Here is a 27349-nt window from a genome sequence, read left to right on the forward strand (position 1 = left end):
GCGTCATATTGTGCTTTCAAAGCTCCGCAAGCTCCAAATCCGGCCAAAACCCGGAGTTAAATGTCGAGTAATATGCTACAATAGATAGCAAATTTACACTATATGTTCTAAAATGCACATAAATTTGCTGCTCATCAAAATGATTGTCCACCAACGCCTTTCATATCAGAAATTGGTTTTCTATTATGTACAATGTCTCTCTACCCGATATATCGCAACCCCGTCCGATGCGTCAAATGAGGCGGCAGCGACATAGGCGGGATATCCAAATCCGTCGCCAATACCGTGTTCATTGACGGGCTGCTCTGCAGCGGCCGTCTCCTGCGCTCCGAAGCCTCCTGGTATACCGCGCGCAGTGCCTTTTCATCGGCGCAGAATTCGCGGAGCCGGCGGATGATTTCTTCGGCGGATTCCGATGGGGTGTTTGAGATGCCGGCAGGAGTGTTGGTGGTAGTGTTTGCGATGCCGGATTTTCGTGTTGCTGTAAGGTTGGGGAGGACAAGGATGCTGACGGCGTTGTTGTCGCTTTCGTCGATGGATTGGTTTTCGCTGTCCTCGTGGGGGACGTAGATCTGTGCGAGGACGAGACTGGATCGGTGGATGAATTGGGTGTGGACGTAGCGGAGCGGACCCCAGGAGTAGCGCAAGGGCAATTTGGTGGAGAAGGCCGAGGCGGCTTCGAGATCGAGGACGAAATCATTCTGGCGGAGGATCGCCTTGTAGTAGGCATTGTGACTCTCGATAGTACGCGAGCCGATGCTTTGCGGTTCGAGAAGAGGTGTCGCCAGACCTCTCTCCGGCGGACGGACTGCGAGCCGGATATGTTGAGGTTGATCAAATGGATGATTAAGGTGACACTTAGAGGCTTCTTCGAGGGGCAATTGTGCGAGCTTCAACCCGTAGCCTTCCACCAGAGATGCCCAACGAGTGACTGCGACTTGCACGAATTTGGTTGATGCACCAAGCCATTCCAATTGGATATGATAGCAATTGTCCGGGTTGTGAATACGGTCGTAATGCAAGTCGATAATTTGTGCATGTTCGGATTTATGATTAGGATCAACGTTGTATTGCAAGACCTGGCTGAGCAAGAGATCCTTCCTATCTCCCGTCCCAAGCTGAGGTGTAAGTTTTGCTTGAGCTCCTGGATCTACGGAGACCGGTCGTATGAATGGAGATGTGATCGACTCTATCCCTGGTGTAGAAGGGATTGATCGCCATGCAGCTTTGCTGAACACGCTTCTCGTGTCCGGATAATCGGTCGTGCGAAATGCGCTGGTGATCTGGTAGAAATAGTGTCCATCACGAAAGTCATGCTTTTGACGCACGTGAGCAAAGATTTCGCGCTTCATGAGCTCGTTGCCTACCGCGACGGCTTCCTCGCGATCTTTGAGATCTTTGAAAACGCCGAGCAGCCAGGTTGTCATCTCATCGCCGCGGAAACATTTGACGTGGTTCACCGCGAGCCATCGACGATCGCGCATCTCTACACCGTACGGTGGCTCTTCTTGCATTTGCTTGACTAACTTGGTCACATCAAAATTGCTGCTGTGATGTCTCTCCGACTCGGCGAAAAGAGGGGTTAGAACTTCGCCTTCCTCAATATGACTGGACAAAATAGGACCATATGCATTGACCACAGCACTGGGATCACGCGTGTGATACTCAATAGCCAGTGGATTCGGATCTCTATCGCCCAAGGCTTTGTTGTCCATTCTCGCGAGCGAGACTTGATGTTGACGATCCTCATCGGAGAAGTGACGCTGCCTTTGCCAGATTTGAGTCAGTCGCTGGATCCCCTCAATACGCCGTTCGTCTTCAGACAGCTCTCGCGTTGTATTGGAAGCACCATATTCATGACGAGGGAGATCGGCAGGTATCAGTACCAAACGGATTTTTGAGGTAGCGCTCGTCAACGTAAGTTGAGAAGATCCAAGAACATGTCCGTCTAACAGCGCCCAATCGTCGGAAGGAAGGGATGACCGCGGCACGATAGTTGGCTTGCACACCAGCCCGCTCGGGAGTCGTATGACTGGTCGATACACTGCTTGTTCACGCTCGACTTCAAAGCCGAGCCCACCGACCGGCGTACGAGGCTCGTATTCGACGACCTGTATCTCGACGTCAGAGAGTCGTTGCAGTTCATGATATACTCTACCCAAGACTAGCAAGATGGGTCGGTCTTGACTCTGAAATGTGCGATCGCTCCCGCTATTCGTGATAGAGACGATTTGGAACCCATGAATCAGCCGAGCATCGATGAGTCGCTCGAGGAGATTGCGTGCGCCATCATCCGAGACGATATGTCGACGGAAAGCCTTCTCATAGTGGCTGTCCAATTCAGCTGAAGAAGGGCAATACTCCGCCGTAAGCGGCAAGGCACCTGGCAAGCACATCGAAGACCATTTAAAGGCCCCAGAGCTAATTTCTCGAGGGAAAATATGTTGCCACTTTCGATATTGACTGGCGACGCGCATGTTGTCTCTTCGTGGGTTACAAGGGTTAAGCAAGACCACCCAGGGAGAAAGCATGTCAAGAGCTTCGCTGACAGAATCTCGATCTGAACCCAGCAGTGTTGCAGCTTTGAGCGTTGTCGCTGGGGAGGAGCCATCTTCCATCGTAGCCTCAAGCGTAGTCTTCGCCATGCCTTTGCGGAACTCAGAAGCCGCGTCCAACGACTCGGTAGAACTGGTTTCTTGATTTACAACGATGTCTATAGGTCTTGAGGTAGTGCTGTGATCTGGGTCACTCAGTTTGTGCGAAGCGAGGCTCATGCTAGACGGTTTCCGAGCAAGTGTAGCTCTGATCTGTTTAGCAATCCCTGATGGTTCAATCGAGACAGGTTGAGAAATTGTACTGGCTTCCTTCTCATGTTGCACATGATCAGTGCTCAGAACGGTACTCGCAGCGCCTCTCGAGACCGCCAAACCTCTTGGGCCCACGCTGATCTTACGATTCGTTGATAAGAGGGGGCGCAGAGGCACCTTCTCCCTCATAGCTCTTATGAGCGGATCTTTGATTAGCTGTGAGGGTGAGGAGACGTTGCTCGAAGATCTACTGCGGGTAGATATGCTAGACTGTCTGATCCTTCCGGGGGTCTTCAAATGTCTTGGTATTATAGGCGCAAACTTTTCATCTTTCACAGTGTCGAGAGAGCTTGAGACGACTTGATTGGAGGCCATGTGACGTATAGGATTCTGAAGAACAATTACGGGAGCTTCTTTCTGGAATATTTGATCGTCGTGGTTTTCCATGGCGTCCGATGGCGCGTCGCGCCCCATTACTTGCTGTAACAAAGGCAAAGCAATCCGATTGGAAGGACGATAGAAATCGTCGGCCTCCCATGATGACGTTGAGAGATCATTTGGACCCTTCCAGAATGAGATGTCGACCCAATGCGGGAGAGCGTACTCGTCTACACCCTGATTACTGTACTTGAACAAGGGCACTGGGTGGGTTGGCTTAGGAGAAAGCGCAACAATGTCCACACCGACGCTGTTTCCAATTAGAAGTTCTGTCGTGTTCTTCAAGATTGCATGCTTTGTCTCGAACAGCCCTGCACCAGCGGTGACAGCGATGATGGAAGTGCCCGTACTTCCAAGGTGTGTGTCAGTTCGCTCATCGGAAAAGTCCATGGCTGCCAGATTGATGGCTTCGAGCATATTGCTCTCCGCAGCAAGAGAAAGGGATTGTGGGAAACTGTCTCTATGGAAGGCTCGGCGAAGCTTGCGTGCGATTTTCCTCCACGAATCGCTCGAAGTTTCTGAAATTAAAACATGGTAGAAATCGCTGGAAGAGTCCTCGGCGGATTCACTCCGGAGCGGATCTTTGGGGTCTTTGACTGTACGTCCAAACAAAACTATAGATATTTGATGCTTGACCTTGAAATGCTGCCAGCGACCGAAAAGCTCGTCGAGAAAGCCGTTGACGAGCCTCTCATGCATCAATTCTCCGTTGCTCCAATTTTCAAGCATTTCCTTAGAAACTTCAATGAGCAGAGTGAATCGCGCACTTCCGCTTCGAAAGATCGGCTTTGTTTGTGGATGTGAGACGTAGGCAGAATCGACTTCTTGTCCCTTGTGATAGATATGAATGACCTCAGCACTGCCCGTTCCAAGAGGATTGACAGTCTGGCCGCGATAGATGACCGTTCGTGTGAGGCATCCCATCAATTGCCACATATCTGCGCGAGTGAGATGCTGATCTCGGAAGAGCAATTCGACATGGGTAGCTGTCGCATCATCTGCATCTGTCACTAATTGTATCGTGCCACGAACGCGATTGCCGAAACCGTATCGTTCCGCAACATTCACGTGCAAAGAAACCTCATCGGAGTTCTCTGCTCGGCCGGTAGGCACAATCAAAATTGTCTTGATCCCGGCGACAGAGAGATGAGCCAACTCTCCGACTTGCATCAGTGCGGTGCCGCAAAGCACTTCACATGAGGAGACTCGATCATTGTGGAGGACGACCGAGCAAGGCCTTGAAGGTGATGATGGCTCGCGAGCCATATTCGAGGCTACACGGGGTGTGAACCGTATTTATCGTGGAAAATTCGTGCCTTCTACTCGACGAATCTCGATCAAGATCCTCTGCATCTGTGTCGATGCTGCCGGCCAGGCGTCGGCCGCTTTGATTGACGAGATTGTTGCATTATTGACGGTCAAAAGCTCATGAGCAGCGCCGATCTGCCATCGACGGCGATACGTCCAGGATAATGATTGACATTGTGTTGTTTGCGAATAACGATTTCGGCAAGTACTCCATTTCTGAACGCGCCAATAGCTTGCTATCGGTACACACTTGCGGTAGTGAACCATGCGACGCCATCGCCGCCTCCACTTGGCTGCATGACTCGCGACCTTCAAAAGCTCCATGACATTGCGATTATCGCACTCACAATTCTATTTTCCACGTCGCTGATCATCACATTATTGGAAGATCTTGCAACTATGGCAGACTCGGAGCCTAAGCAGGAAGAATACTCCTGGTCGCGAAGCAAAGAGACCACCACCACTACAACACCCAGCAACTCCAAAGCCGAACCAACCCAAAACCTCGATGACCTCACAAAAGAAGCCGCCGCCTCGGACGCCGACTTCCTCGCCATCCTAGCAAAAGAAGAAAAAGAAGCCAACAAAGACGACGAAATCGATCGAATCCGCAAAGCCTTCCGACGCAACGCCTACGACGTGCTAGATCTCCAACCGGGAGTCCCCGACGAAGACATCAAAAAGGTGTACCGCAAAAAATCCATCCTCGTGCATCCGGACAAAAACGCTTCCAACCCCTACGCGCAAGATGCCTTTGACCGGCTGGCGAAAGCCTACCAGACGCTGCTGGACGAGAAAGAGCGGGCGCTCCTCGACGAAGCGATTGCCGATGCGCGAATGCTGCTCATTCGCGAGAGGAAGTTGACGGTTGATAGCGAGGAGGTGAAAGATCCCGACGAGGATTTCATGAAGGCATGGAAGGCGAAAGTTTACGAGGTCATCCGCGATAATGAGATGAGGAGGGAACGGCAGCGCAGGGCGCAGATGCAGGAGGAGGGGCGTGCGCAGCGCAAGGAGGAGGAGGAACTTGCGGAGCGCAAGAGGAAGAGGGAGCATGAGCAGAATTGGGAGAAGACGAGAGAGCAGAGAGTTGGTTCCTGGAGGGATTTTCAGAAAAAGGCGACGGATGAGGGGAAGAAGGGGAAGAAGAAGTTGAAGGTGCTTGGGTGATGGAGAGATCTTTGATCAATAGCTCGCGCTGCTAATACAGTGAGGCTTCGGTTGAGATCTCACATTGCTCGTTGCTCAGAATACTTCTCGCAGATTGCAGACTCTGTTGCTACTGAGTGGCTTGCTCCATCACTCTGTTATTTCATCATCAGGGCGTAAGCACTACAAGCGTTATTGGTCACGCTGCGCTTCGTGGAGAGTTAGCCATCCACAGTCTGGATGTAGCATCTCACAGGACGAATGCTTTGGAAACAAGAGGCATGATGAGAACGATCAGTGAAGAAGAGATCAGAAATGTCAGTGTTGTCTACGCTCACATTAAAAAGCATCTCGGAAAGAAGCATCAAGCCATCTCTCATGATAAGGAGCAGGAGATTTCCCTCAACCATACAAAACCGCGCCACGCTCAAACGGAATCCCACAATCGCTGGAAAAAAAGTAAACCCTCAAAAGCTCCCGAAGAGAAGTACTAACACCAAGTCATGCCCACCAGCCCACCGAGGACTCTTTATTCCACCAACGTCCCATCCTCATCCCTCCACTCCAGCCGCCATTTCCCGACTCGCTGCTGGGTCTGCGCCTTCTCCCTGACCACAACAAACCCCTCGATATCCACAATGCCCACCCAAACCTTCTCACCATCCCAGGACCTCCTCACAGGAACACGAATGGCCTCGGGAGCAAGTGCGCCCTTGCCGCAGAATGAGACGAGCTTGTTAATATTGGTGCGTTGCGCGGAGAACCAACGGTGGTGGATCTCGGCTTGGGTCGAGGTGATATTGCGCGGGAAGGCTGCTGAGGGCGAAGGTGAGATGGGAGGAGGGGATGCTGATCGAGTTGTGGGTTGTGAGACGTTCCCTTCCTGCGTACTTGTCGGAGACTGCTGAGGTGAAGATCGCGGTCGCGGGGTGTCCTCGATTGTGTCATCATTTCGTGATGAATCCTCTCCATCCTGCCTCTCTACCACATCCTCCGCCACAGCAGCCGTCCTTAAAACCGGCAAACATAAGTCCACTGGCCGAAACTCCCTCAAAAGCGCAACTTTGCCCTTCTCGAGCTTCGCAAGCCAGGAATACGCCGCAGCCGGGCTCGGTGCCTCGAAAACGTTGCCGCCGTAGAAAATTGGGGTGGCTTCGGCGCGGATGGCTTGACATGTTGCGAGCAATGCGGGTTCGCGGAAGGACTGATTTTGGTAGGCGTAGGGGAGCGTTATCGGGGTGGCGCTGAGGAGGGTGAGGGTGTAGATTTGATTACGCAGTTCGGGTGGGAGGGAGAGGAAGGAGAGTTTTGATGACAGTGATGATGATTTCAGTTGGTGGGTGGTTGTTTGTGGATTGCTGAGATTCGGTTGTTGGCTGTGGTATATATCTTGAGGCAAGAGAGGGAGGAATTCTTGTGGCAAGGAGAGTTCGTGAGGTGCCAGTGGCATCGAGAGGATGGTGCAGGCCATGTTTGGAGAGAGGTGTTATCACAGGAGGATTGTCACTCGTCTTGTGTCGTTGCTTGGAAGAGCTCTTCTGCTCTTCAAATGTTTCCTCGAGAAGGCGTACCGTGACACAGCACGCAGAAAAGCCGCTATGAGTCTGGTTTGAAGTACTCCGTCTTCTCCGGAGCCACTCGGCGATCGGAAGTTCCTAGTTCAACTCGCTTAGTGTTGAGAGCTGTTCTTCTAGATACGAGACCAGTTGCTCTCCGTCTCTATCTCGAGATCGTTGCTTCAAATCTTGAAAGAAATGCAGCTGAGTTCAAGTATCCACACAGCAAGGCAGATGTTACACGACCGGAGGAGGATTGGCGGAATGTCGTTATATATGAAACACGCCTCTCCTCCAGTGGAAGGTCTTGGATAGTCTTGTAAATGTCTTGGAGGTAATCCTTGTATTCCCACGATCCTCGCGGCGTGCCGTCGATCACTGTTGTGCGTGGCTGCCAGGACGTATGTCGTATGTTTCACTATGGGGGTTGTATGTTGTGCAATGGATTCTTCTTCCATGTGATGATCAGAAGATAGAATTGTTGGCAATAGTAAACGGAGAATAACTCGGAGACCACGATACACTAAGCAATGGCATGAACAGAAGCAACTACTCATGTATACTACCTTACAATCACATAGTACATATTGGCTACTACCTACCTACTCTCTTGGTTGGGGCGAACGACGTCGACGACAGACAATGACCGCATTGGGTGCTGATAAGCGAAGCAGCTAATGAATGATGGAGAGGGACCCTGACCACGTTCTGTCCTGTCAACTCCATCGATTCTGCCCTGTCAACTCCATCAAATCTGCCCTATAGTATTCCCGCCCGCGTTTCGCTGGCCTTTGTCCTTCCGTCCGGGGCTGATGGAATGCATGTCGCTCCGCCTAGACCAAACCATCGACAGGCTGTAGCTTCACAGCCGTATGCGGGTCGTCAGCTGAGGCGCATCGCTACAGCATAGAGTCAAGATGGAGATGCACGAAGCTGTCAGTTATCTGCTCGGACGTGCAGTAGTCTTGCCGGTCGATACGCGGCTCTACTGAGTCATCTCTGCGATGCGTGTGGTGTGCGCCCAGACTCTTGACCAGCAGCCTCATCGAGGCTTTCTTCCTTGGGTCTGGGGATAGCTAATGCATCAACAAAATCATCGTCATCGACATCGACAATCCCTAGCATCATCATGCAGCAGCCCAAAAATGGAAGCCCATTCGCCCACATCTATAGACCCACGCCGATCAACCCACTGTCCTATTTCCTGCAACCCACCAGTCTTTGCGCCCAAGCCAAACCCAGATTCCGCCGCAAGGCTCCTATCGCGTAGTGCTTTCCTGTAAAGTGTAAAATGAGGCTCGTGGCCAGCCAAGCAGGGCACTGGGCACATCTACCACCCACCCCGGACGACCTGCATGAACATTATTGTTACACGGGCAGTGGGCGGGCGCGCGTGCACGCCTCTCCCCACGTTCCGCGCCAATTCCCCGCAAAACCCCTCGAAAGAAAACATGCATCGTTGCGTCCTTGTGCAGAAGGACCGATGATTGCATTGCATATTAATCACTTCACCGTCTCCAGCCCAGCCCAGACGATCAATGGTGTGATTGATGACGGTGGGTACTGGAGCAGGACTGATAAGCTTGCAGCTGTCGCCAGAAACACAGCTGGAATTGTGGGTGTAGATCTATCTACTCGAGGGATCGAATGATGCTTGGAGGACACGGACTCTACAACTGCGAGAAAGCTTGGAAGCGTAGCATCGCACAAAGCACCAACGCGGCATTCATCCCTCCGATTCCCTCATCCTTGCTTGCTTGAGCCGCGCGGTATTGTACATGCCCTGTCGTTGCGCACTACGTCGATCGTTCCTCGCGATTCTTGCCAGAGACTCCACGACCCGTTGAACAGGCCGAAACCCAAGAGCTTGGCATATCTGTTTCCAATCTCTCCCCAGACATTGGCATATGCAACGTGCGATGTGAGATGATACGGTAGTGCAGTCGTGCCAAGATCACTGATCACTTCCGCTCGCAGCGCACGCACGCACGCACACCGCTTTCACGAGATTTGACTGGTTACAGTCCGGAGAGGGAGCGGAAAGATGGGGTGAAGTGGGCGGAGGAATTGTGCGTCGTGGTGGGAATGATGGCAGTGGTGGTTGACACCCATTTCGGAATTGCGGCTGAATGCTCCTCCGGACTTTACAACAACGACAAGCTCGCACGCACAGTACATCATCACACAATGCTTGATTCTGTGCTTCGGCAGGAATCGTCTCCGCATCCTGCTCCTCTTCACTTGTACTGACGTATGCCTTACCTGACGCCGCTGGATCAAGTCGCGCGGGATGGATGAGAGAGGAGGGGGTGATGATTGGGAGACCTTAGCAAATGCTCCCAATCGACTGATTGACCTTCCTTGCGCTGGCCTCGTGACTATATACCAGCCTACGCGCACCTCTGTAATTTGAGGGCCGACCTTCAGTCAAAAGAGTGCTCCGTCGATGAGAAGTCATCAGCGCCTGTTGCAGTCCAGCTGTGTGGCGCCAACCTTGAATCAATGCCGTTATTACCCACCACCATGCAGGCGAGATCATCTCGAAGCGTGCGGATTGTTCAGTTGGCAAATGGATCGTGAAACTAGGCTCCGACATGACTAGGGGATTTACGATAGATCGAGGATATTTCTCCAATGTTCAATCGTACGTGTAGAGATCTCACGGCGAAAGAACTTCGGAAGCGAACGAATCTTATTAACTGCCCCCAACGTCAATGAACTCTCTATTGAAGCTTTACGAGAGGCTTTGATTGATAGATCCTGTGATGCCGTGATCGAACGATTTGAAATGCTTTCTATAATCATTCAAGACGCTGCAGCACATGAAACAAGTAAAGCATCAATGCACACCGACCTGGCTACTCCAGTGTCAGGCACCTTCGCTCTCGTCGGCAGCCTGTCAGCACTGACTAATCCCGCCAACAGTTTACTAACCAGGGCCGAAATTTCGCAGCGTGCAGGTGACGAAACATGTGAAGACCTGTAAAATTTATCGGAAGCTGCTGCCCTGACATAATCGGCTTTCAAGAAAAAGGTTCCAGCACATTTCACATCTGTCGCTTACAGAGATGCATACATGAGAAGTATGGCGCCAACTCCTACAAATCGAGGAGGAAAGCCAACCCGTCCACGCAAAACCTTCAATGCGCCAAAACGAAAGCGCGACGATGTCGACGCAGAAAAATTACAAGAAGCTGTCGCACAGCTCGATGCGTCCCAAAAGGTCGCCTCATTCACCGATCTCCCACTGTCTGAACCGACCAAAGCCGGCCTCAAAGCTGCTCACTTCAGCGCGCTCACCGACATTCAATCAAGGGCAATTCCCCTCGCATTGAAAGGCTCCGACATTCTTGGTGCGGCGAAGACTGGTAGTGGCAAGACATTGGCGTTCGTGATACCTGTTCTGGAGAATCTGTATCGCGCGCAATGTGTGGGTGCTGATGCTGGGCTCGGCGCGCTCATCATCACTCCAACCCGCGAGCTGGCAATTCAGATTTTCGAGGTCTTGCGTAAGGTCGGAGGCAAAGGTCATCTCTTCGCAGCAGGGCTGGTGATTGGTGGAAAGAGCTTGAAGGAGGAGCAGGATGCCTTGGCGAGGATGAACATTGTAGTATGTACACCCGGACGGATATTACAGCACCTCTCGCAGACGGCCGCATTCAATGTGGACTCTTTGCAGATGTTGGTCCTGGACGAGGCGGATCGGATCCTGGATATGGGGTTTCAAAGGGATGTTGATGCGATTGTGGATTATCTCCCGAAAGATCGACAGACAATGCTCTTCAGTGCCACGCAGACCAAGCGAGTGTCGGATCTGGCCAGATTATCACTGAACAAGCCTGAATACGTCTCTGTGCATGAAACCGCATCTTCAGCCACTCCCCAGACTTTGAAACAGAATTACATCCTCACACCTCTGCAGGATAAGCTCGATACCCTTTGGTCGTTTTTGCAGAACAAAGAGACGAAGAAGTCGAAAGTTCTGGTTTTCTTATCTTCGGGAAAGCAAGTTCGATTCGTATACGAGTCGTTCCGACACATGCAGCCCGGAATCCCTCTATTGCACCTCACAGGAAGGCAGAAGCAGACTGCTCGTCTGGAGATCACGCAGAAATTTTCCTCTGCGAAACATAGCTGTTTATTTGCTACGGACGTTGTGGCTCGCGGGCTAGATTTCCCTGCTGTCGATTGGGTGGTACAATTTGACTGCCCGGAAGATGCTGATACATACATTCATCGCGTGGGACGGACGGCGAGATACGAGCGAGAAGGACGAGCGATATTGTTTCTCGAGCCGAGCGAAGAGGAGGGTATGCTCACTCGACTGGAACAGAAGAGGGTGCCCATCGAAAAGATCAATGTCCGTCCTGGCAAACAGAAGAGTATCAAAAATCAGTTGCAGGGAATGTGCTTCAAGGACCCTCAGCTGAAGTACCTGGGACAAAAGGCGTTTGCGAGTTATGTCCGCAGCCTGCACCTACAAAAAGACAAAGAAGTCTTTCATCTCGAGAAATACCCACTTGAGGAATTTGCGGCCAGTCTGGGACTACCCGGTGCTCCCCGAATCAAATTTTTGAAGGCCGACGCAGAGGAAGCCAAGCGGAAAAAGAACGCTTCACGGCAAGCTACCATGGTAGAATCCGATGATCAGGCAAGCGAGGGAGAAGACGGCGAGGATGCAAAGACCCGCAGCAAGACCAACGGCGTCCGCACGAAATACGACCGCATGTTCGAGCGCCAAAACCAAGACATCCTCTCTGGCCACTACACCAAGATGATCCAAGACGATGACGCCGCCGACAATTTCGACGGCGAGCAGGTCGCCGACGACGACCTCTTCCACGTCAAACGCCGCATCCCCGCCGACGAAGGTGACTACGACTCCGATGCTCTGGAGGCGAGCATGAGCGGCGGTGCCAAAGCCGTTTACATCGAGGGCGCCACGGCGCCCATCATCCTGGACTCGAAGCGGCGCGAGAAACTGCTCAAATCGAAAAAGGCCGTGGCGAAACTCAAGGCCAAAGGTACAAAGTTGGTTTTCGACGACGATGGGAATGCCCATCAACTCTACGAGCTCGAAGATGAGGATGACTTCAAGGCTCTGGGAGCGGCGGAGGAGCAACGGCAGCAATTCGTCAAAGAGGAAGCCGAGCGGGTCAAACGTGCAGACTTGGATGATAAGGCGCTTGCGAAGGACAAGAAGCGGGCGAAGAAAGAAAAGAGAAGGGAGCGAGAAAGGGCAGAGGCTGAGGGCGATGATGTTGAAGATGATGGGGATGGTAGTGAGGGTGTTCAGTTTGGTGGTGGGGACGAGGATGCTTTGGCGAATTTCATTAACGATGCGAGAGGTTCCAGTGATGGTGAGAGCGATGGTGGGGTTGATCTTCATGGGGATGATGATGAGGAAGAGGAACAGCCTGCGAAAAAGCAGAAGAAGTGGTTCCAGGAGGAAGGAAGGAGGAAGAAGGATCTGTCCGGTGGTGATCGGGAGATTGAGACGTTGGATGACCTTGAGGCCGAAGCTGCACGTCTGCTTGGTTGATAAACCATGGTTTTGCGAAGATGTCTCTTCTCGTATTATCCTTTCAGTATCGGAAATAGTTCAAATCCTACCCAACATCATGTCCCGATCGAAGATACTGTAGCTTATATGCAATTGCCGTTCCACATTCGATTCTGGATACTACAGCAGTTCTATGTTCAGCAAGAGCATTTTGATCTCTACTCATGAGAACCACCGCCATACATGACAGGCCAACGTTGTGTTGAATAGTTTGAAGAGGAGTGACATGTTGACACTAGAACTTCGCACACTTACTGGGGACGATTCGAAATTCTTTCCCACCCCAAGCTTTCCAAGATTTCTCTAGTATTTTACTTAGGTAATACTTTACTTCGGAGCTCTGGGGTCAACGATATACATCTTCTGCGATGTTAATTTATAGAGGAGCGGCCAAGACACTTCTGCCAATTTCGAGCAAGAAATACTGCAGTTGAGGCGATCTCCAGTATCGTCGTAAGTGCGCTTTGAGAACAAACAATTTCAAGTCTGCGGTGGGCAACATCGTTGCAACAACTCACATTTGAGCATTTCTACATCACGTTTGGAGGTCACCGCCCTCCCGGATCTCTCCAGAATGGAATATTCCAATACAGACTTCACACCGGCCGAAGAACCCGCAACCCCACTCTACGTCGGCCAACATGAATCCCAACGCGAGACCGTCGTGACTTTGGAACTGCAAGCAAAATCCCAAGCATTAGGCTATGACCTCCTCACGGCACCCATCACAACCTCGCATTTCCAATCAAGAGTCCTCGCGACGCTAGAAGAATACGTCGCCAGCCTATCGAAACAAGACAGTTCCAAAGCCGAAGAAGAATCGACAGCATGGCCAGAAATCACCTCCTTCATGCCCGAAGACACCGACCTCGAGCCACAAGAAAGCAACAGCGCTCTAATCGGCGTCATTAGTCCCTGGATCGATCTAGGGTGTAAAGATCCTTTGATCGCCAATATCAGCAGACAAGTCTTCCATCTCGAAGTCGCCTATGCAGCCTTTTGTGGAGTGAGCAATATTCTCGTCCCGGGACCTCTCCTTGAGTCTGACACAATCGGCTATGCTCGTGTGGTGCTTGAGGGACTTGGATTGGGTCCGTATGTGCAGCTTCATGTTCTCATGCCGATGACTGGCGAGTCGGAACTCGAAGGGACGGAAGCGGCGCATTTATCGCAGTTGGCTCGTGGGAAATACGTTGAAATGCCGAATGGAGATGAGGACGATGATGAGGGTGAACCGGAAGCTTTTGGCACGTGGGTCACTTGGGATACTATTCGGAACTTGTGCCATTATAGTACCAGGTTGAGTCTGGGTATGTTGTCTTCTTTTCCTGACTATCACCATGTCTATGCATTTCAGTCGTTTCTCGCCGCACATCATGTGAGGTTTCTCAACATCCTACTGATTCGATGACAGCATTGGAGATTCCGAGACAATTACCGTCTGTCGACCTGCAATCACGCTGGTACTCCGAATCGATTCGCTTCCTAGTCTACCCACGGACGACATTCCTGCGTAATGCCAAGGGCTACCCCGTCCTCTCGAAGCCTCACCAGCAATATCTCAGTCACTTTATCCGTCTCCGATTTGTTCCCTGGATCTTGCTGGCCGACGTGGACCCAATCAGTCTAGCATCAAACATCGAAGAAAATGAGACCTCCGAGGAACCCACCCCTGCCGAAGCAGCCGCAAAGGCGCAACAGCCTCCCACCGATCCCACATCGCATCTCCGCTACATCCGGCACTTGCAACATACCCAGCCGGCACGTCCTCCGATGGAACGTTTCGGGCAAGGTTATCAGGACTACATACAATCACCACTCCAACCACTCAGCGATAATCTAGAATCAATCACATACGAAGTCTTTGAGAAAGACCCGATTAAATACGAATGGTACAAACGCGCCACCGCCGAAGCCCTCAAAGACCTCCACGCTGCACGTGTCAACGACGGAAACCCGATCGTCGTCGCCATCGTCGGCGCAGGTCGAGGGCCTCTCGTGACCCGCGCGCTGCAAGCCAGCAAAGAGACGCAAATCCCCATCCGCTGCTTCGCCGTTGAGAAGAACCCCAACGCACACGTCCTCCTCCAACGCCGCAACAACCGGGATCCGCTCTGGAATAAATCCGTCACCGTCGTCCGCTCCGACATGCGCAGCTGGCGCGGACCGCCGTCCCTCAACCAGACCGAGAATCCCACTTCCGACAGCTCCCCCGCGCAGACTTACGATAAAGTAGACATTCTGATCTCAGAGCTCCTCGGCTCCTTCGCCGACAACGAGCTCTCACCGGAATGCCTCGACGGCGTACAACACGTCCTCCACCCAGACCACGGTATCAACATCCCTCAGCGCTACAGCGCACACTGTACACCTATCGCGACGCCACGCCTGCGTGCCGATCTACTGAGTCGCTCGGGCAGCGAGCAATGGGAACTTCCCAGCGTCGTGATGCTACAGCAGATTGATTTCCTCTGCCCGACAGCGGCGCAAGCATCCTTGACGCCGCGTGAGAGCATTGACCAGATCGTGCCGGATGTCCAGGAAGCATGGTCCTTTTCGCATCCGATCTCCGCGGCCGTTCTCGCCCGCTCGGCGCCGGATGGAATGGTTGCGACGGGCGCGGCGAGGGTGGACAATTCGCATAATGTACGCAGCTGTAAATTGACATTCACGGCGACGAATCAGGGCGTGTGTCATGGCCTGGCGGGTTATTTCGAGACGGTGTTATATGCTTCGCCGACGAGGGAGGGTGTGATTGTGGAACTTTCGACAAATCCGGTTACGATGGAGGAGAAAAGCAAGGAGATGATTAGCTGGTTTCCGATTTGGTTTCCTTTGAAGGTGAGTGGGGCTAGTGGCACAAGTCTCATTGTTGGAGCTTGATTTCATTTGTGAGTAATGCTGACGTGGATTACTTGCAGACACCTCTATTCATCCCCGACGGCGGTGAAATTGAGGTGAGCATGTGGCGACAGACGGATGATCGGAAGGTCTGGTATGAGTGGGCTGTAGAGGTTTTCGTCTCTGTCGTTCAGGCGAATGGGAAGAAGAAGCGATCTAAGATCGTCGGCTCGGAGATCCATTCTAGCCGCGCGAATGGCTGTTTGATGTGATCAGCAGGAGTACTCAATGTCGATCAAAGCTTCGTGAATACGACGATGAACGACATGCTCAGATCTGGATCGCGCAATGCGCCCAATCAGACTCGCTCGTATCTTTGATTTCGCTTGGTGGGTAGTTCTTTGGCGGGTTGAAAAGGCACGTAGGACGCCTTTGGCTTGACAGCCCCTTGTTCTCCACCTTGTGAAGGGGTCGAGTTCTCCGACGATAGAACATTCTCTGTTTGGGTATGCTCGAGGAATGGTTCGGCGGTTTCTTCCTCCATCGCAGGCGCTTTGTACACCTTCTTCTCCCTCTTCGGTGCGTTGTACACAACTGGAACTTGTTCCTCCTCTTCCTCCACCTCCTCCAATCCCAGAATTCCGTTCTTCGCTTTAATATTTCTCCTCAGAATGCCCGTCCACAATTTCTCCAGGTTCAATGCCTCTCTCCGCTCTTCCGTCATCATCTGCACCACAATTTTGCTTCCGGCGACACTGGTGTTGAATCCGACGATGTTCGCTTCCCGTTCAATCTGCTCCGGCGTCTTAGGCAATTCTCCACCCTCAACCGTGCCGATATTCACGCAAACCCAGCCTGTCCGGATTCCATCATCAAGATCGGCGTCATCATCATAGGTGTTTGCGCCTACTGCCGAGAGCAATTTCTTCTTCTTCGTCAGCCGCCGCATCTTCAACTTCAGCTCATTGCGGCCGAGGAGGCCGTCGGCATATGGAGAGAGACCATGTTCAGTACGAAGCCAGCGGCAGAGGCGATCGGCTGAGACATGAAGATGCTTCTCGGATCGCGTTGTACCGATGATCATAAGTAGATTTGCGCCTAGTGCGGGAGGTGGGTCCATGGGTCGCAGATCCAGGACGGACAGATCATCGAGACCTAGATTGGTGGAGATGTGTTCGAGAAGAGGCTGTAAAAGTTGGGGCGAGTGTTCGGGTAGATCGGGAAGCTTCTGTCGGGAGGAAATTTTGGATTGGGACTGTTCTGTGACAGCGGGCTGGTTTTGGAGATACCATGGTATCGACGACGACGACGATTGCTGGAGTTGTGATATTATTGATGACGATTCAGCATCCTCTTCTGTAGGTTTCAAAAACGCCGATGAGGGAATGTCTGAAGTAATATTCGTATTGCTCGTTGCTTGAGGGCTGTCCGATCCTTCATTGGTTTCTTGTGGCGTCAGAGAGGATGTGAAAGCGCGTCGCTGGATTTGGAGCGCTGGTCCGCCAATGCTAGTGATGAATGTTCGCAATACCCATCTCCGGCAATTATTGCACGAGTTAGCTGTTCTGATACTCATTTTGAAACTGCTGGTCGTGATGCCGTTATGCAGATTCCTTCCTGCGGACTGGATGTAACAATGTCATTGTCCGCTCGGGAGTGCCAAGATTTTGCGGGAAACCCCCGAAGCTCGCAAGACCGGCAGGACCATGTTGGCAACTCCATCACTGCTATGTATCTGTGCAGTTGACCCATCCATCAATACAACATTCCTCGACACCGCCCACGATGGCGCCCGCAGCGCGAAGATGTCTGACATGCCTGTTCGAGTCAGCATTGACCGTCAGTGCTCAACCTCGAGGGTCGCGTGCCATCTCAATGCTTCCCAAGAAAGATTTCGTCAAACGAGCTCACAGGAGGCGGGCAGCGCTGTCAAAGCCTACGAGTCTGGCGGCGAAGGATATGGGACTGGCTGAGGAAAGGCAGGGCGATGTGGATGCATTGGCCTCAAATCTCAAACCATACTCACCGCTCGAGCTTAAGCTTCTAAAAATGAAATACACATCCAAACAAATCGATGCCATTCGGGCTGGAGAGGAGAGTGTCGACACGGAAGACATGGTTCGACAGGGTCGCTTCAGAACAGATCCGATGCGGATAGACTACATTGATGATTTTGCTACATTACGACCTGGCGTCGATCGCATCCCAGAACAGGACGGCGCGACACGGAAACCTAAGCGCAAGGCGGCTGGCGGCGAAACGGCACCAGAAGCGAAGTCCGAGGCGTCCGCTGTGAACGATCAACAGATGCTCCGACTATCACAACAGACCGGTCTTGATATCGAAGCCATCCGGAAACTCCGGACCAAGATGCTTGTTACACATCGTGTCGTGAACCAAACACGTATGGGAAAGATTCAGAGCTTGTACTTCCTGACTATTGCGGGTAATGGCGATGGTATGTTAGGAATTGGTGAGGGCAAGGCGGCGGAAGATGAAGATGGAAGGAGACAAGCGATGATGAACGCGATTCGGAACATGAAGCCTGTTCCACGATATGAAGGACGGACAATCTTTGGCGAGAGCGAGGCGAAAATTGGCGCGACGATCGTCCAATTGTCGACCAGACCACCTGGTAAGTGGTTCAAGATCCTGATCGACCACGAAGTAGTGACAGTTGCTGCACATTTCTATCCGCCATTCGAGACGTATGCTTACGAATTGTTTGTTTAGGCTTTGGCAATCGCTGCCAACATTTGATCTACGAACTAGCTCGAGCTGCGGGAATATCGGATCTCGCTGCCCGCACACCTCGATCACGCAACAAGATGAATGTTGTCAAGGCAGCATTCGCAGCGCTGACGAACCAACGCTTGCCAGAGGACATCGCCAAGGCGAGAGGCAGGAAGATGATAGACGTTCGCAGTGTGTATTATGGAGGTCTGGTGCATTAGAAGCAATGGGCATTTTGTCCATCTGAGCGAATCCTTGTTTTTAATCCTGCAAACAGCGGTTTCATCGTATGTACCTTTTGTATCAACAATTATTGATGGGGCAGACTTACTCAAGAGCCGGTCAAAAGTGCGTTCAGATGTCCTTATGAATACGTGTAATGTTGCTGCATTGCTGCAAGCATAAGGTCGCAGTCCTCGTGGGCTGTGACTCACGTATCTCCTAATCAGGCTCGCAGCTGTGTTGCCGGCGAATATATCCATCGAAACAATCACTTCCTTCTTATTTGTCGACTATGCATTGCGACTAAAGTTCCCTGGAGTATACAAGCAACAATGACCACAATGATAGACCCAACTCAACCTCACAAACACGTATCTCCAAGAACAGAATTGACTATCCCTCGCCTGCATCTCGCACCATCCTTTGTCATTTCGTGCGGGACCATCACTCTCGATATCGAAAATCGAAAAATCCTGCTCATCCGATGGCTCACTACAAACGAAATCCTCTTCGCAAAGGGTCGAAAAGACATCGGTGCTACGCTCGAAGCCACCGCTGTACGCGAGACGTACGAAGAGACTGGTCTTCGAGCGACATTACTACCTACATCGGCGCCTACGCGGCAGACATGGTCTCGAGAACACCGAGCACGGGTAGGAAATGCTGAAGACAAATCGTTATCAACGACAACATCAGCTGGTGATGTAGACCCCGCTCAGCTTCACACCGAAGCTATTGCCGTACATCAGAGGATCACGTCAGAAGGTGTACTCAAAATCATTTTCTGGTATATTGCTGAAGGCGACTCGACGGCTATCCCCGACGAGGATACGAAGGAAGCCGACGAGGATTTTGAAAATATCTGGGCAGATTGGGATGCTATCGATAGTACGCTGACTTTTGAAGACGATCGCGTGCTGGCCAAATATGCCCTGAATGTTGTCGCAACCAGGGTTTGATGATTGATTTTGGTCCTTTCATCATGTTGCATAGGGTCGAGATCGAACTATCGAGCATACTTGTGATCGCAAGTTGTGAAGCCATCTCACAGTCTCTGCTCTCCTGGATCAAACCATGTAGTGCTCACGTTCCTACCTACCTAGGTAGTTACTAGGTAGAGAGGCATTATTGCATCTTATTCTTCCCCCACAAATGTGCATGTTTCAACAACCCTAATCGTGTCGGCAAACGCAAGCATCGCGCGTCTCGTCACGTCTCCCGGAGAAAGTCTGTGGGGCAATTATTGAGACCGTGTCAATTTCGCGAATTGCCCAGGTGCTAATGTACAACATCGAACAACAAGTCTACAACAATATCATCACACATAGGGACAGCGAAGATTGCAGAGGGGTTTGCACAATAAGCTGTCCAGATGGCGCAGGACTACACCACTTACCTGGCCGAGCAAGTCCTCAACGAACAACAATTGGTACGGAAGTCCTCATCATCCTGACTATTACCCTGATATCCTACTGTCTGACACTCAATAGGTCAGCTATCGCATGCTGAGTCGAGTTTTGAAACTGCACGGCAATGTTGCAAAACAGTCAGTACCTAGAGAGCGAGGTTTCATGTTTCCAGCAGAAGCTTATCACAGGACCATTTAGAATGCTCTACGAATTTCATTGCAAGCAAAACGAGAAGAAGCCCGGCAGCGTTCATGCAACATACATCATAACAGGGACAAAGGTTCCTTCGCCATCCCAAGAACCCCAGAAAGAAGATCCCGATGGTGACAGTGTCATGCAAAGCAGTCCCCCTTTGCCGCCCCCGAGCAGCTCGGCCGCTGTGCCGCAGGAGACCGAACCAATAACGATTCAGACGATGATGCTTGTGAAGGAAGAACACCTGGAGCGCGCCAAGTCGCAATTCATCTCAATCTCATGCATCCATGTATATGCTCTCGCAGCGAAAGGCTTGAGCCAAATCCAAACTTTGGCCGAATGTAATCGGAAAATTACCGCCGCCCATGCAGGAGAAGATCCCTTGGTCGCATGGAAGGCCTACGGTACCATTCAGAACAGCAATGTTCGACGGCGGACGGCGAGAGTACCCCCTGCACCAGTACCGGCTGCTGCTGTAGCTTCAAAACCTGTGGCCAAGGAGGCTCCGGCTGCGAAGACAGCCACTACGAAGCCCGACTCGAAAGAATCGACTAACTCCACTACCACACAAAAGGCCCCCGCAGAAATGTCGAAATCTGACACAGCCAAGTCTTCAAAGGTCGCGCCCAGCAAGGCCTCTGCATCATCCATATTCAAGTCATTTGCAAAGACTGCTCCTGTCACAAAAAAGCCGGCGCCAACGCAATCTAAGAATGACTCCCAAGCTTCCGCCGCCTCCGTCCAAGACACCAATATGACAGGCTTTTCCGACGATGATGATGAGGCGGATGACGCTAGTCTGCCCGAGGAACTCTTCGCAAAAGACTCGCAGGCTGAGAGTAGCGGTAAATCAAAGAAGGATCGGGAGGCCGAGCTACAAGCTATGATGGAGCAAGATGATGACGAAGACGAAGAAGCAGCGAAGAGCAAAGCTGATGGGGAGGATGGAGATCAGGATGCAGAGATGGACGATGCCGATGCGCTTGAATCACAGGACTCATCAACGAAGAAAGCAGATGCACCTGAAGCCGATGTAGAAGAGGAAGAACCCAAAGTCATCGTGCAGAATGGTCGACGAAGAGGCAAGCGCCGGGTCCCGAAGAAACGGACAGTCCGTGACGAGGAAGGGTATCTAGGTAAGAACGGGCAATCTCTGCTCCTCCAACCCCTTTACAGGTCAAATCGAAACGTACTCAAGCTGACCATTGCCTCTCTAATAAAGTCACTAAAGAGGAACTTGCCTGGGAGTCCTTCTCCGAAGAGGACGTTGCTCCGGCCGCGTCAGCGGCCGCGAAGAAGGCCAAGATTTCGAACACGGCATCGAATACGAACAAGGGCCCGGCTTCGACAAAGAGGAGCGCCGGCGACAAAGGTGGCAAGGCTGGAAACATCATGTCGTTCTTTGGAAAGAAGTGATGACACAATACCCGTGATAAGCTGTTGAATTTTGTTCATAATGATCATTACAAGACTTTAAGCAAAAGTATTCCGACAAGGACACGACATGAGAATCAACCATAAACCCCTTCCCCAGGACTGAAAATTAAGAAAAGGTCCTCTGCCGGATCTCATCACGCCGCGAACCAGCCCTCCCTCTCCTCCTGCTCCTCCGCAGCGGCAAGGATATCCCTCACCAAATCCCCCACCTCGTGGCCCCCCTCACAGTCCTTCCACATCCCATCATCCCTCACACATCTCACGCGCTCATTAATCCTCACCGTACAACTAATGCCCACGCCCGCCTCAGCGCTCCGATGGAAACTCTTCTGGAGAAGATTCACGCCTCGCGCGCCGTCGTCCGCCACGGTACATTCATCCAGCGCGGCGATCGAGATGCCGTGTTCGAGCGCGCAGTCTTCGATCAGGTCCCGCGAGGGAATCTCCGTGTAGGAACGTGTCAGGCACATTGTGAAGCCTAGCGAGATCTTGGGATCCGGGTATAAGCGTGCGGCGCATAGTTCGATTATGTTGCCGAGACATTCGCCCTGGCCGTGTTTGCAGAGGACGCCGTCGTTGTGTGGCGTTGTGCTGGGAGGAATGTTAGGTCTATTGAATTAGTGGGAAATATGCGTGTTTGATGTATGTATTTCTCTTGTTCCTTTAGTCATCCTTCATGAGATGCGGGATGAAGCGATCGGGGGAGTAGTCAGAGAAGAAAGAGTCATTACGTACCTTCCGATATACGACAATTGAAACGCGACCTTGCCTTGCACCTCGGGCCTCTGCATGACAGGCAATATCATATCACGCAGACAATCCCTCGCATCGGGACATTTCGACATGATATGGGCCTCCAGTCGGACCTTGCCACCCGCAACATGACCCGTTCGCCCAGACGTATCGTCATCGGACAACGCGTCTTGCGAGATGATGGCGACGGAGAAAATCAGAAATGCGAATAGTAGCGCTGTCACGGCGCACATGATCCGTGTATGCCATCGTCCGGAGGTCGTGCGTGACCAGGCTTGCATGTAGCGGCGTTGTGCCGCGAATACTTCTTGCTGGAGTTGGGTGAGGGTTGGCTCTGATTCGGATGAGGTTGGGTCGGACGTGGCGACTTGTTGCGAGGAGAGAAGAGGTTGCTTCTCCATGTCGGAGGGGCTTGCAGTCGCCATTATATCTTTGCCAATTGAATCTGGAGTCAATAACACTTCGTGCAGCTGTCGATATTACTCCTATTGATGCGATCGAGATAATGTTGATGGAAGCCTGGAGGTGTCGTTCGTTTGATGCAGTTCAAGCACATATAGATGACTAATCATGCGCCAATAAACTGATCTAAGCCTCATCGGTGTGGTCGTGGTGAACCAGCATGAAAGATGATATCCAAGTGGATCACGATATGTTACTGTTGACCACAGTGACCGCCGTTCTTAAGTATAAATATGAGAGCTGGTGTCCAAATTTATACCTCTTCACTGTCCTTATACCCTGTATTCGCATCAGAATCGCAGTTTAAGAGGGATATGCACTGCTGGAAGGATCGCCAGCTGCAGATTACGCCATCTCGCTCCCTAAATGTAGTGCGAAGTTTATTCCAATATCAGACATTTCACCTTCTCACTCATTGTCCTTCAAATCGCTCAAGCAGCAAAAGCTCGGACATGTCACAGCTCATGAGATTATCAACATAAACAGGTCTTACGGTCTCGCTCCGGAGCTTTTGTGACGCAGCGTGCGTGTCGGCTCGGACGGCCGGAGGGAAACGGAATGGCGCATCGCCCGGATCCTCATGAGCATTTTGCTGCTTCACAATCCACTGGGTATGAACGCGCTGTAGTCTGTGTAGTATCTATACTAAATTGTCGCGAAAACTTAGGCATGGCAATACCGGACTTCATGGTCAAGAAAAGCTGCCGAATTCCGACGATGACGCCGACTCATACGATGATGACATTGATGAAGATTTCCTTGATGATGCCGATGGAGCTCTACTCATGACCGACCGAGATCGATGGTCAGACCATAACACCCTCGTCAGTACCTCCGAGCTTTACACCGCGGAGGAGGAGCAACGCGTCAAGCGCAAACTCGACACCCACGTCGTCCTATTCGTCGCACTCCTCTATCTCATTTCCTTCCTGGATCGCAGCAACATAGGAAATGCTCGACTGGCTGGTCTAATGCACGATTTGAATCTGTCCAACAAAGACTATGAATGGCTATTGACGGCCTTCTATCTTATGTATATTGCGTTCGAATGGATGACCATCTGCTATCGACTATTTCCCGCACACATCTACATCAGCTGCTGCGTCTGCGCCTGGGGCGTCATCGCTTCGCTCCAGGCGTTAGTCACAAATTTTGCCGGACTCGTTGTTCTACGTGCTCTCCTCGGCATTGGCGAAGCTGCCTTCGTTGGTGTGCCAATCTACTTGTCTTTCTTTTTTCGCCGCGACGAATTGGCGTTTCGCACAGGACTCTTCATTTCTGCGGCGCCACTGGCAACGAGTTTTGCTAGTAGTCTAGCTTACGGAATCATGAGCCTTGGTGATAGCGCAGGCGGAATTGCCAAGTGGCGACTCTTATTCCTCCTCGAAGGATTCCCAGCCTGTCTCATCGCCATTTGGGCCTGGGAATGGCTTCCGGACGGACCAAACTCAATAAAGTGGCTCACACCACGTGAGCAAGAAATCGCGTCGCTACGACTGCAATCTGAAACAGGCTCTTCGAATACCTCTTCATCATCAAATCCAGCACCTCGCCATACCAAGCCGTTTCAATGGGCCCCCATCCTCCTTACTCTTCGTGACCCCAAAGCCTGGCTTGCCGCAACAATTTTCTTCGCCTGCAACGTCGCTTTCAGCAGCATGCCCGTCTTCCTCCCAACTATCGTCTCGGCCATGGGATTTTCACCACGTCTGAGCCAAGGTCTCTCCGCGCCACCCTTCCTCTTCGCATTCGTGGTCGTACTTTGCACCGCCATTCTCTCCGATCGCATGCGCGACCGGAGTCGTCTTCTCATGGCACATGCTTGTCTTGCGGCATTAGGTTACGCGATGCTCATGCTTCCTGGTCTCGGACTAAATTTCGGAGCCATTATTCGCTACCTTGCCGTTTTTCCCATCTGCGCAGGATTCTTCTCCGCGGTGACATTGCTTATCACATGGACTGTGAATAATCAGCGCTCGGATGAGGGCAAGGGAGCAGGCGTTGCGCTCCTGAATTTCATTGGACAAATGGGCCCGCTGCTGGGAACGAGATTATATCCCGATCATGAGGGTCCGTTTTATCTGAGGGGCATGACGGTTTGTGCGGTGGCGATGGTGACTGCCGCGCTGTTGACTGGCTTGCTGAGGGTGCTCTTGAAGAGGGAGAATGAAAGGATTAAATCCCGTCAAAACGGAAGACGGGAGGAGATGTTCTTATATTTGTTATGATGCTGCCTTCGAAAATATATAATTCGGACGATGATTTGACTGAAATTCATATTCGTTATCATGATACTGTGGCTCAAGTCGCACAAATCTCGCACTGTTTGCATTGCAATGTCTACATGCAAGCATCAAGTACAATGTGCATGACAGCGCGTCACAAATCAGTGGTCACAATGACGCAACAATAAGGCAAAGGGGGAGGACTTCTTAATCCCCCTCGTAGCAACCAAAAAGGCGTCATGGGCCAGGAAGCGCTGCTCCCAAGGCAGAGTCTCCGGCCAACTTCCGTGCCTCTTCCTCCTGTGCCCTTTTCTTCGCTATGATGGCATTGGCCTCAGCGAGTTTGTCCTCCCGATATTTCTGCCGCTCCTCAGGGGTCATCTTACCAAACTTGGTCAATTCCCCATGTTTGGAGAGAATCATCGGCGGGTAGTGATATTTGTTGGTTGGTTGAAGAAGACAGTCATCTACCTCGCTGCTGTTGGCGAGTTCACTGTTATCCGAGAGCACACCTGGTTGCGGGTTCATGGCACTGGCCCCAGCGAGCATATCCTCCCGATATTTCCGCCGCTCATCGGAGGTCATTTTGCCGAATCTAGTCAACACCCCATTTTTGGAGAGAACCATCGCTGAGGGATAAACCCCCTTTAGCGGCTTGATGAGAGGTTCTTTTGCTTCGCTGCTGTCGGCGAGTTGACTATTGTCCGATAATATACGTTGTTGCGGGTTTTCGAGTGATGTGCCGGACTGAGATGGGCTGGGATCGATAGAGTTCTTGACCCTGGCTGTGCGCTTTTCTGCGAGAATACTGTTGAGATTGGGTACGCGTTCAGCAGTTTGAACTGTTGAATCAGGAAATGCTTCTGTCCTGGTCGGCGTGCTCCCATCCGGAGAGTCGTTGAGGTTATCTTGTCGCGGTGTCGTTTCGCCACCGTTAGGAGTCTGTATGCTCATCTTCTCAGATGCGAGCTTCAGGAGATGAAACTGAGGAAGCGATGAAATATGCTTGCTGAAGAATCTGTATTGTAAATGGAAGATCAGAGTTTAGGAATACACGAAAAAAGCTGGTCCTGGTTCTGGGAGCAGGCCGCATGGTTACCTTTACATATGCAATGTTGGTTACTACGTGAATGATCCTCACCGTCATTCTCTACGCATGGCCATCGGCTGCTCTTAGGCACCGCGATTTCTCATCATCTGTACGGCACCTAGGCGGTCGTGGAGAATCCTGGTAATTGCGGCGCAGAACAGGTGAGTGTCGTATGACATCACGGCATGCGATTGTACTGTGAGCAAGAGGAAGCGCATCAGTCTGTGCTATCCTCCGATCTTCATCGGGGTTCCTCATAGTATTGCCAATAGGACAACACATCGAGCTAAAGCGCGAAAATCCGCCTCGTCTTTCTTGTGAACGCAACGACCACCCAGACCGGCTGACAACACGCGACACCGCACGAGCATAGGTTTGATGCGCGTTTATCCATCCTTTTTACACAGTACGCCTTAGCTCCCAAAAATTGAAGTAATTGTCATGGTAACATATTTCTTACAAAAGCACTATGACATCTGTCGAGTTGCGACGGCGGATCACACGCAAAGTCAAGACTTGGATATACATAGCGCGCAGACGCTTGAAACTCGGGCCTCCAGCGGCAGTCCTTGAAGCACAGCCCACGTCGCCGCCGTGGCCTCCGCAAGACATACTAAAACATCGCGTAAAATACATGTCACAGATTCGAGCTCGACCACCGCGGGTGATCAAATACACCGACTCGGACACCTCGCTGCACTGCCTGTACAGGATCTATGAGCAGCTGGTCCTGGACCACACGATAGGATATCGCAACGAGATTGAATACTTTTGGCGCCGCCGCGATTGGCCCGTGGCTGATATTCCTGATCCGCATGACCCTGACCCAACGCGTTATGCATTTTTAGCTGGAATTCCTCACCTGTTGGTACACGCTTTCAACAGCAATATTCGCATAGGACTCGCGAGATACACGGCCGCTATCATCAGCCCCGAGGAGGCAGAGAACTTGCAAAACACGCCAGAGCTGGTTAAGCTTTACGAGAATGTCCCCGAATGGACACTGCGAGTCAAAGCATTGAGGAAAGCGGTGACGATACCAATAGTTTCAGGGCCTGACTTGGTCTTAACGTACCCTACCACCGAGCCGGTCACACCACCGAGCCGGTCAAAACGCGCCCACAACGCGTCTTCGAGCTTCTTCCTCTTATTATATGACAA

At 51.7% G+C, this 27349-nt stretch overlaps 13 protein-coding genes across 13 annotated transcripts; 8 read left to right on the forward strand and 5 right to left on the reverse strand.

Annotated features, from left to right (window-relative positions):
- Positions 1-4765, reverse strand: K489DRAFT_381802 (uncharacterized protein). Its single transcript, XM_033605213.1, has one exon. The coding sequence runs from the start codon at positions 4509-4511 to the stop codon at positions 201-203; it is 4311 nt and encodes a 1436-aa protein (XP_033458838.1). The 5' UTR covers positions 4512-4765; the 3' UTR covers positions 1-200.
- An 87-nt stretch (positions 4766-4852) lies between these two features.
- K489DRAFT_395366 (DnaJ-domain-containing protein) lies at positions 4853-5723 on the forward strand (the record flags this gene model as incomplete). Its single annotated transcript, XM_033606841.1, has 2 exons — positions 4853-4990; positions 5030-5723. Exons 1-2 carry the CDS (start codon positions 4953-4955, stop codon positions 5721-5723), a joined length of 732 nt encoding a protein of 243 aa, XP_033458839.1. The 5' UTR covers positions 4853-4952.
- Positions 5724-6231: 508 nt separating this feature from the next.
- On the reverse strand, positions 6232-7173 carry K489DRAFT_411217 (uncharacterized protein; the record flags this gene model as incomplete). The annotated part of the gene is made up of 1 exon (XM_033607786.1): positions 6232-7173. One exon carries the CDS (start codon positions 7171-7173, stop codon positions 6232-6234), a length of 942 nt encoding a protein of 313 aa, XP_033458840.1.
- Positions 7174-10242: 3069 nt separating this feature from the next.
- K489DRAFT_381806 (DEAD-domain-containing protein) lies at positions 10243-12936 on the forward strand. The gene has a single exon (XM_033605214.1). The coding sequence runs from the start codon at positions 10344-10346 to the stop codon at positions 12798-12800; it is 2457 nt and encodes an 818-aa protein (XP_033458841.1). The 5' UTR covers positions 10243-10343; the 3' UTR covers positions 12801-12936.
- A 459-nt stretch (positions 12937-13395) lies between these two features.
- On the forward strand, positions 13396-15934 carry K489DRAFT_389606 (Skb1 methyltransferase; the record flags this gene model as incomplete). Its single annotated transcript, XM_033606525.1, has 3 exons — positions 13396-14131; positions 14236-15662; positions 15743-15934. The coding sequence occupies 3 exons, from the start codon at positions 13396-13398 to the stop codon at positions 15932-15934; spliced, it is 2355 nt and encodes a 784-aa protein (XP_033458842.1).
- Positions 15935-16020: 86 nt separating this feature from the next.
- Positions 16021-17238, reverse strand: K489DRAFT_371768 (uncharacterized protein; the record flags this gene model as incomplete). Its single annotated transcript, XM_033603262.1, has 1 exon — positions 16021-17238. The coding sequence occupies one exon, from the start codon at positions 17236-17238 to the stop codon at positions 16021-16023; it is 1218 nt and encodes a 405-aa protein (XP_033458843.1).
- Positions 17239-17386: 148 nt separating this feature from the next.
- On the forward strand, positions 17387-18716 carry K489DRAFT_381809 (uncharacterized protein). Its single transcript, XM_033605215.1, has 2 exons — positions 17387-18297; positions 18396-18716. Exons 1-2 carry the CDS (start codon positions 17448-17450, stop codon positions 18614-18616), a joined length of 1071 nt encoding a protein of 356 aa, XP_033458844.1. The 5' UTR covers positions 17387-17447; the 3' UTR covers positions 18617-18716.
- Positions 18717-18879: 163 nt separating this feature from the next.
- K489DRAFT_381811 (uncharacterized protein) lies at positions 18880-19767 on the forward strand. Its single transcript, XM_033605216.1, has one exon. It carries the CDS (start codon positions 18950-18952, stop codon positions 19574-19576), a length of 627 nt encoding a protein of 208 aa, XP_033458845.1. The 5' UTR covers positions 18880-18949; the 3' UTR covers positions 19577-19767.
- A 120-nt stretch (positions 19768-19887) lies between these two features.
- On the forward strand, positions 19888-21715 carry K489DRAFT_257189 (uncharacterized protein). Its single transcript, XM_033600012.1, has 4 exons — positions 19888-20046; positions 20108-20163; positions 20225-21357; positions 21453-21715. Exons 1-4 carry the CDS (start codon positions 19990-19992, stop codon positions 21635-21637), a joined length of 1431 nt encoding a protein of 476 aa, XP_033458846.1. The 5' UTR covers positions 19888-19989; the 3' UTR covers positions 21638-21715.
- Positions 21645-22913, reverse strand: K489DRAFT_381812 (uncharacterized protein). The gene is made up of 2 exons (XM_033605217.1): positions 22394-22913; positions 21645-22249 (listed from the first exon to the last, which is right to left on the reverse strand). Exons 1-2 carry the CDS (start codon positions 22834-22836, stop codon positions 21793-21795), a joined length of 900 nt encoding a protein of 299 aa, XP_033458847.1. The 5' UTR covers positions 22837-22913; the 3' UTR covers positions 21645-21792.
- A 279-nt stretch (positions 22914-23192) lies between these two features.
- K489DRAFT_341189 (MFS general substrate transporter) lies at positions 23193-25164 on the forward strand. The gene is made up of 2 exons (XM_033602277.1): positions 23193-23484; positions 23541-25164. The coding sequence occupies exons 1-2, from the start codon at positions 23432-23434 to the stop codon at positions 25099-25101; spliced, it is 1614 nt and encodes a 537-aa protein (XP_033458848.1). The 5' UTR covers positions 23193-23431; the 3' UTR covers positions 25102-25164.
- Positions 25146-26416, reverse strand: K489DRAFT_257230 (uncharacterized protein). Its single transcript, XM_033600013.1, has 2 exons — positions 26240-26416; positions 25146-26116 (listed from the first exon to the last, which is right to left on the reverse strand). The coding sequence occupies exon 2, from the start codon at positions 26050-26052 to the stop codon at positions 25336-25338; it is 717 nt and encodes a 238-aa protein (XP_033458849.1). The 5' UTR covers positions 26053-26116; positions 26240-26416; the 3' UTR covers positions 25146-25335.
- A 241-nt stretch (positions 26417-26657) lies between these two features.
- K489DRAFT_321273 (uncharacterized protein) lies at positions 26658-27284 on the forward strand (the record flags this gene model as incomplete). The annotated part of the gene is made up of 1 exon (XM_033601533.1): positions 26658-27284. A coding segment is annotated over one exon (627 nt), but the record flags the coding sequence as incomplete, so codon positions are not given.
- Between the last annotated feature and the right edge of the window lie 65 nt (positions 27285-27349).

The sequence above is a fragment of the Dissoconium aciculare genome, assembly GCF_010015565.1.
Source record: "Dissoconium aciculare CBS 342.82 unplaced genomic scaffold K489scaffold_8, whole genome shotgun sequence".
Taxonomy (NCBI): Eukaryota; Fungi; Ascomycota; class Dothideomycetes; order Mycosphaerellales; family Dissoconiaceae; genus Dissoconium; species Dissoconium aciculare.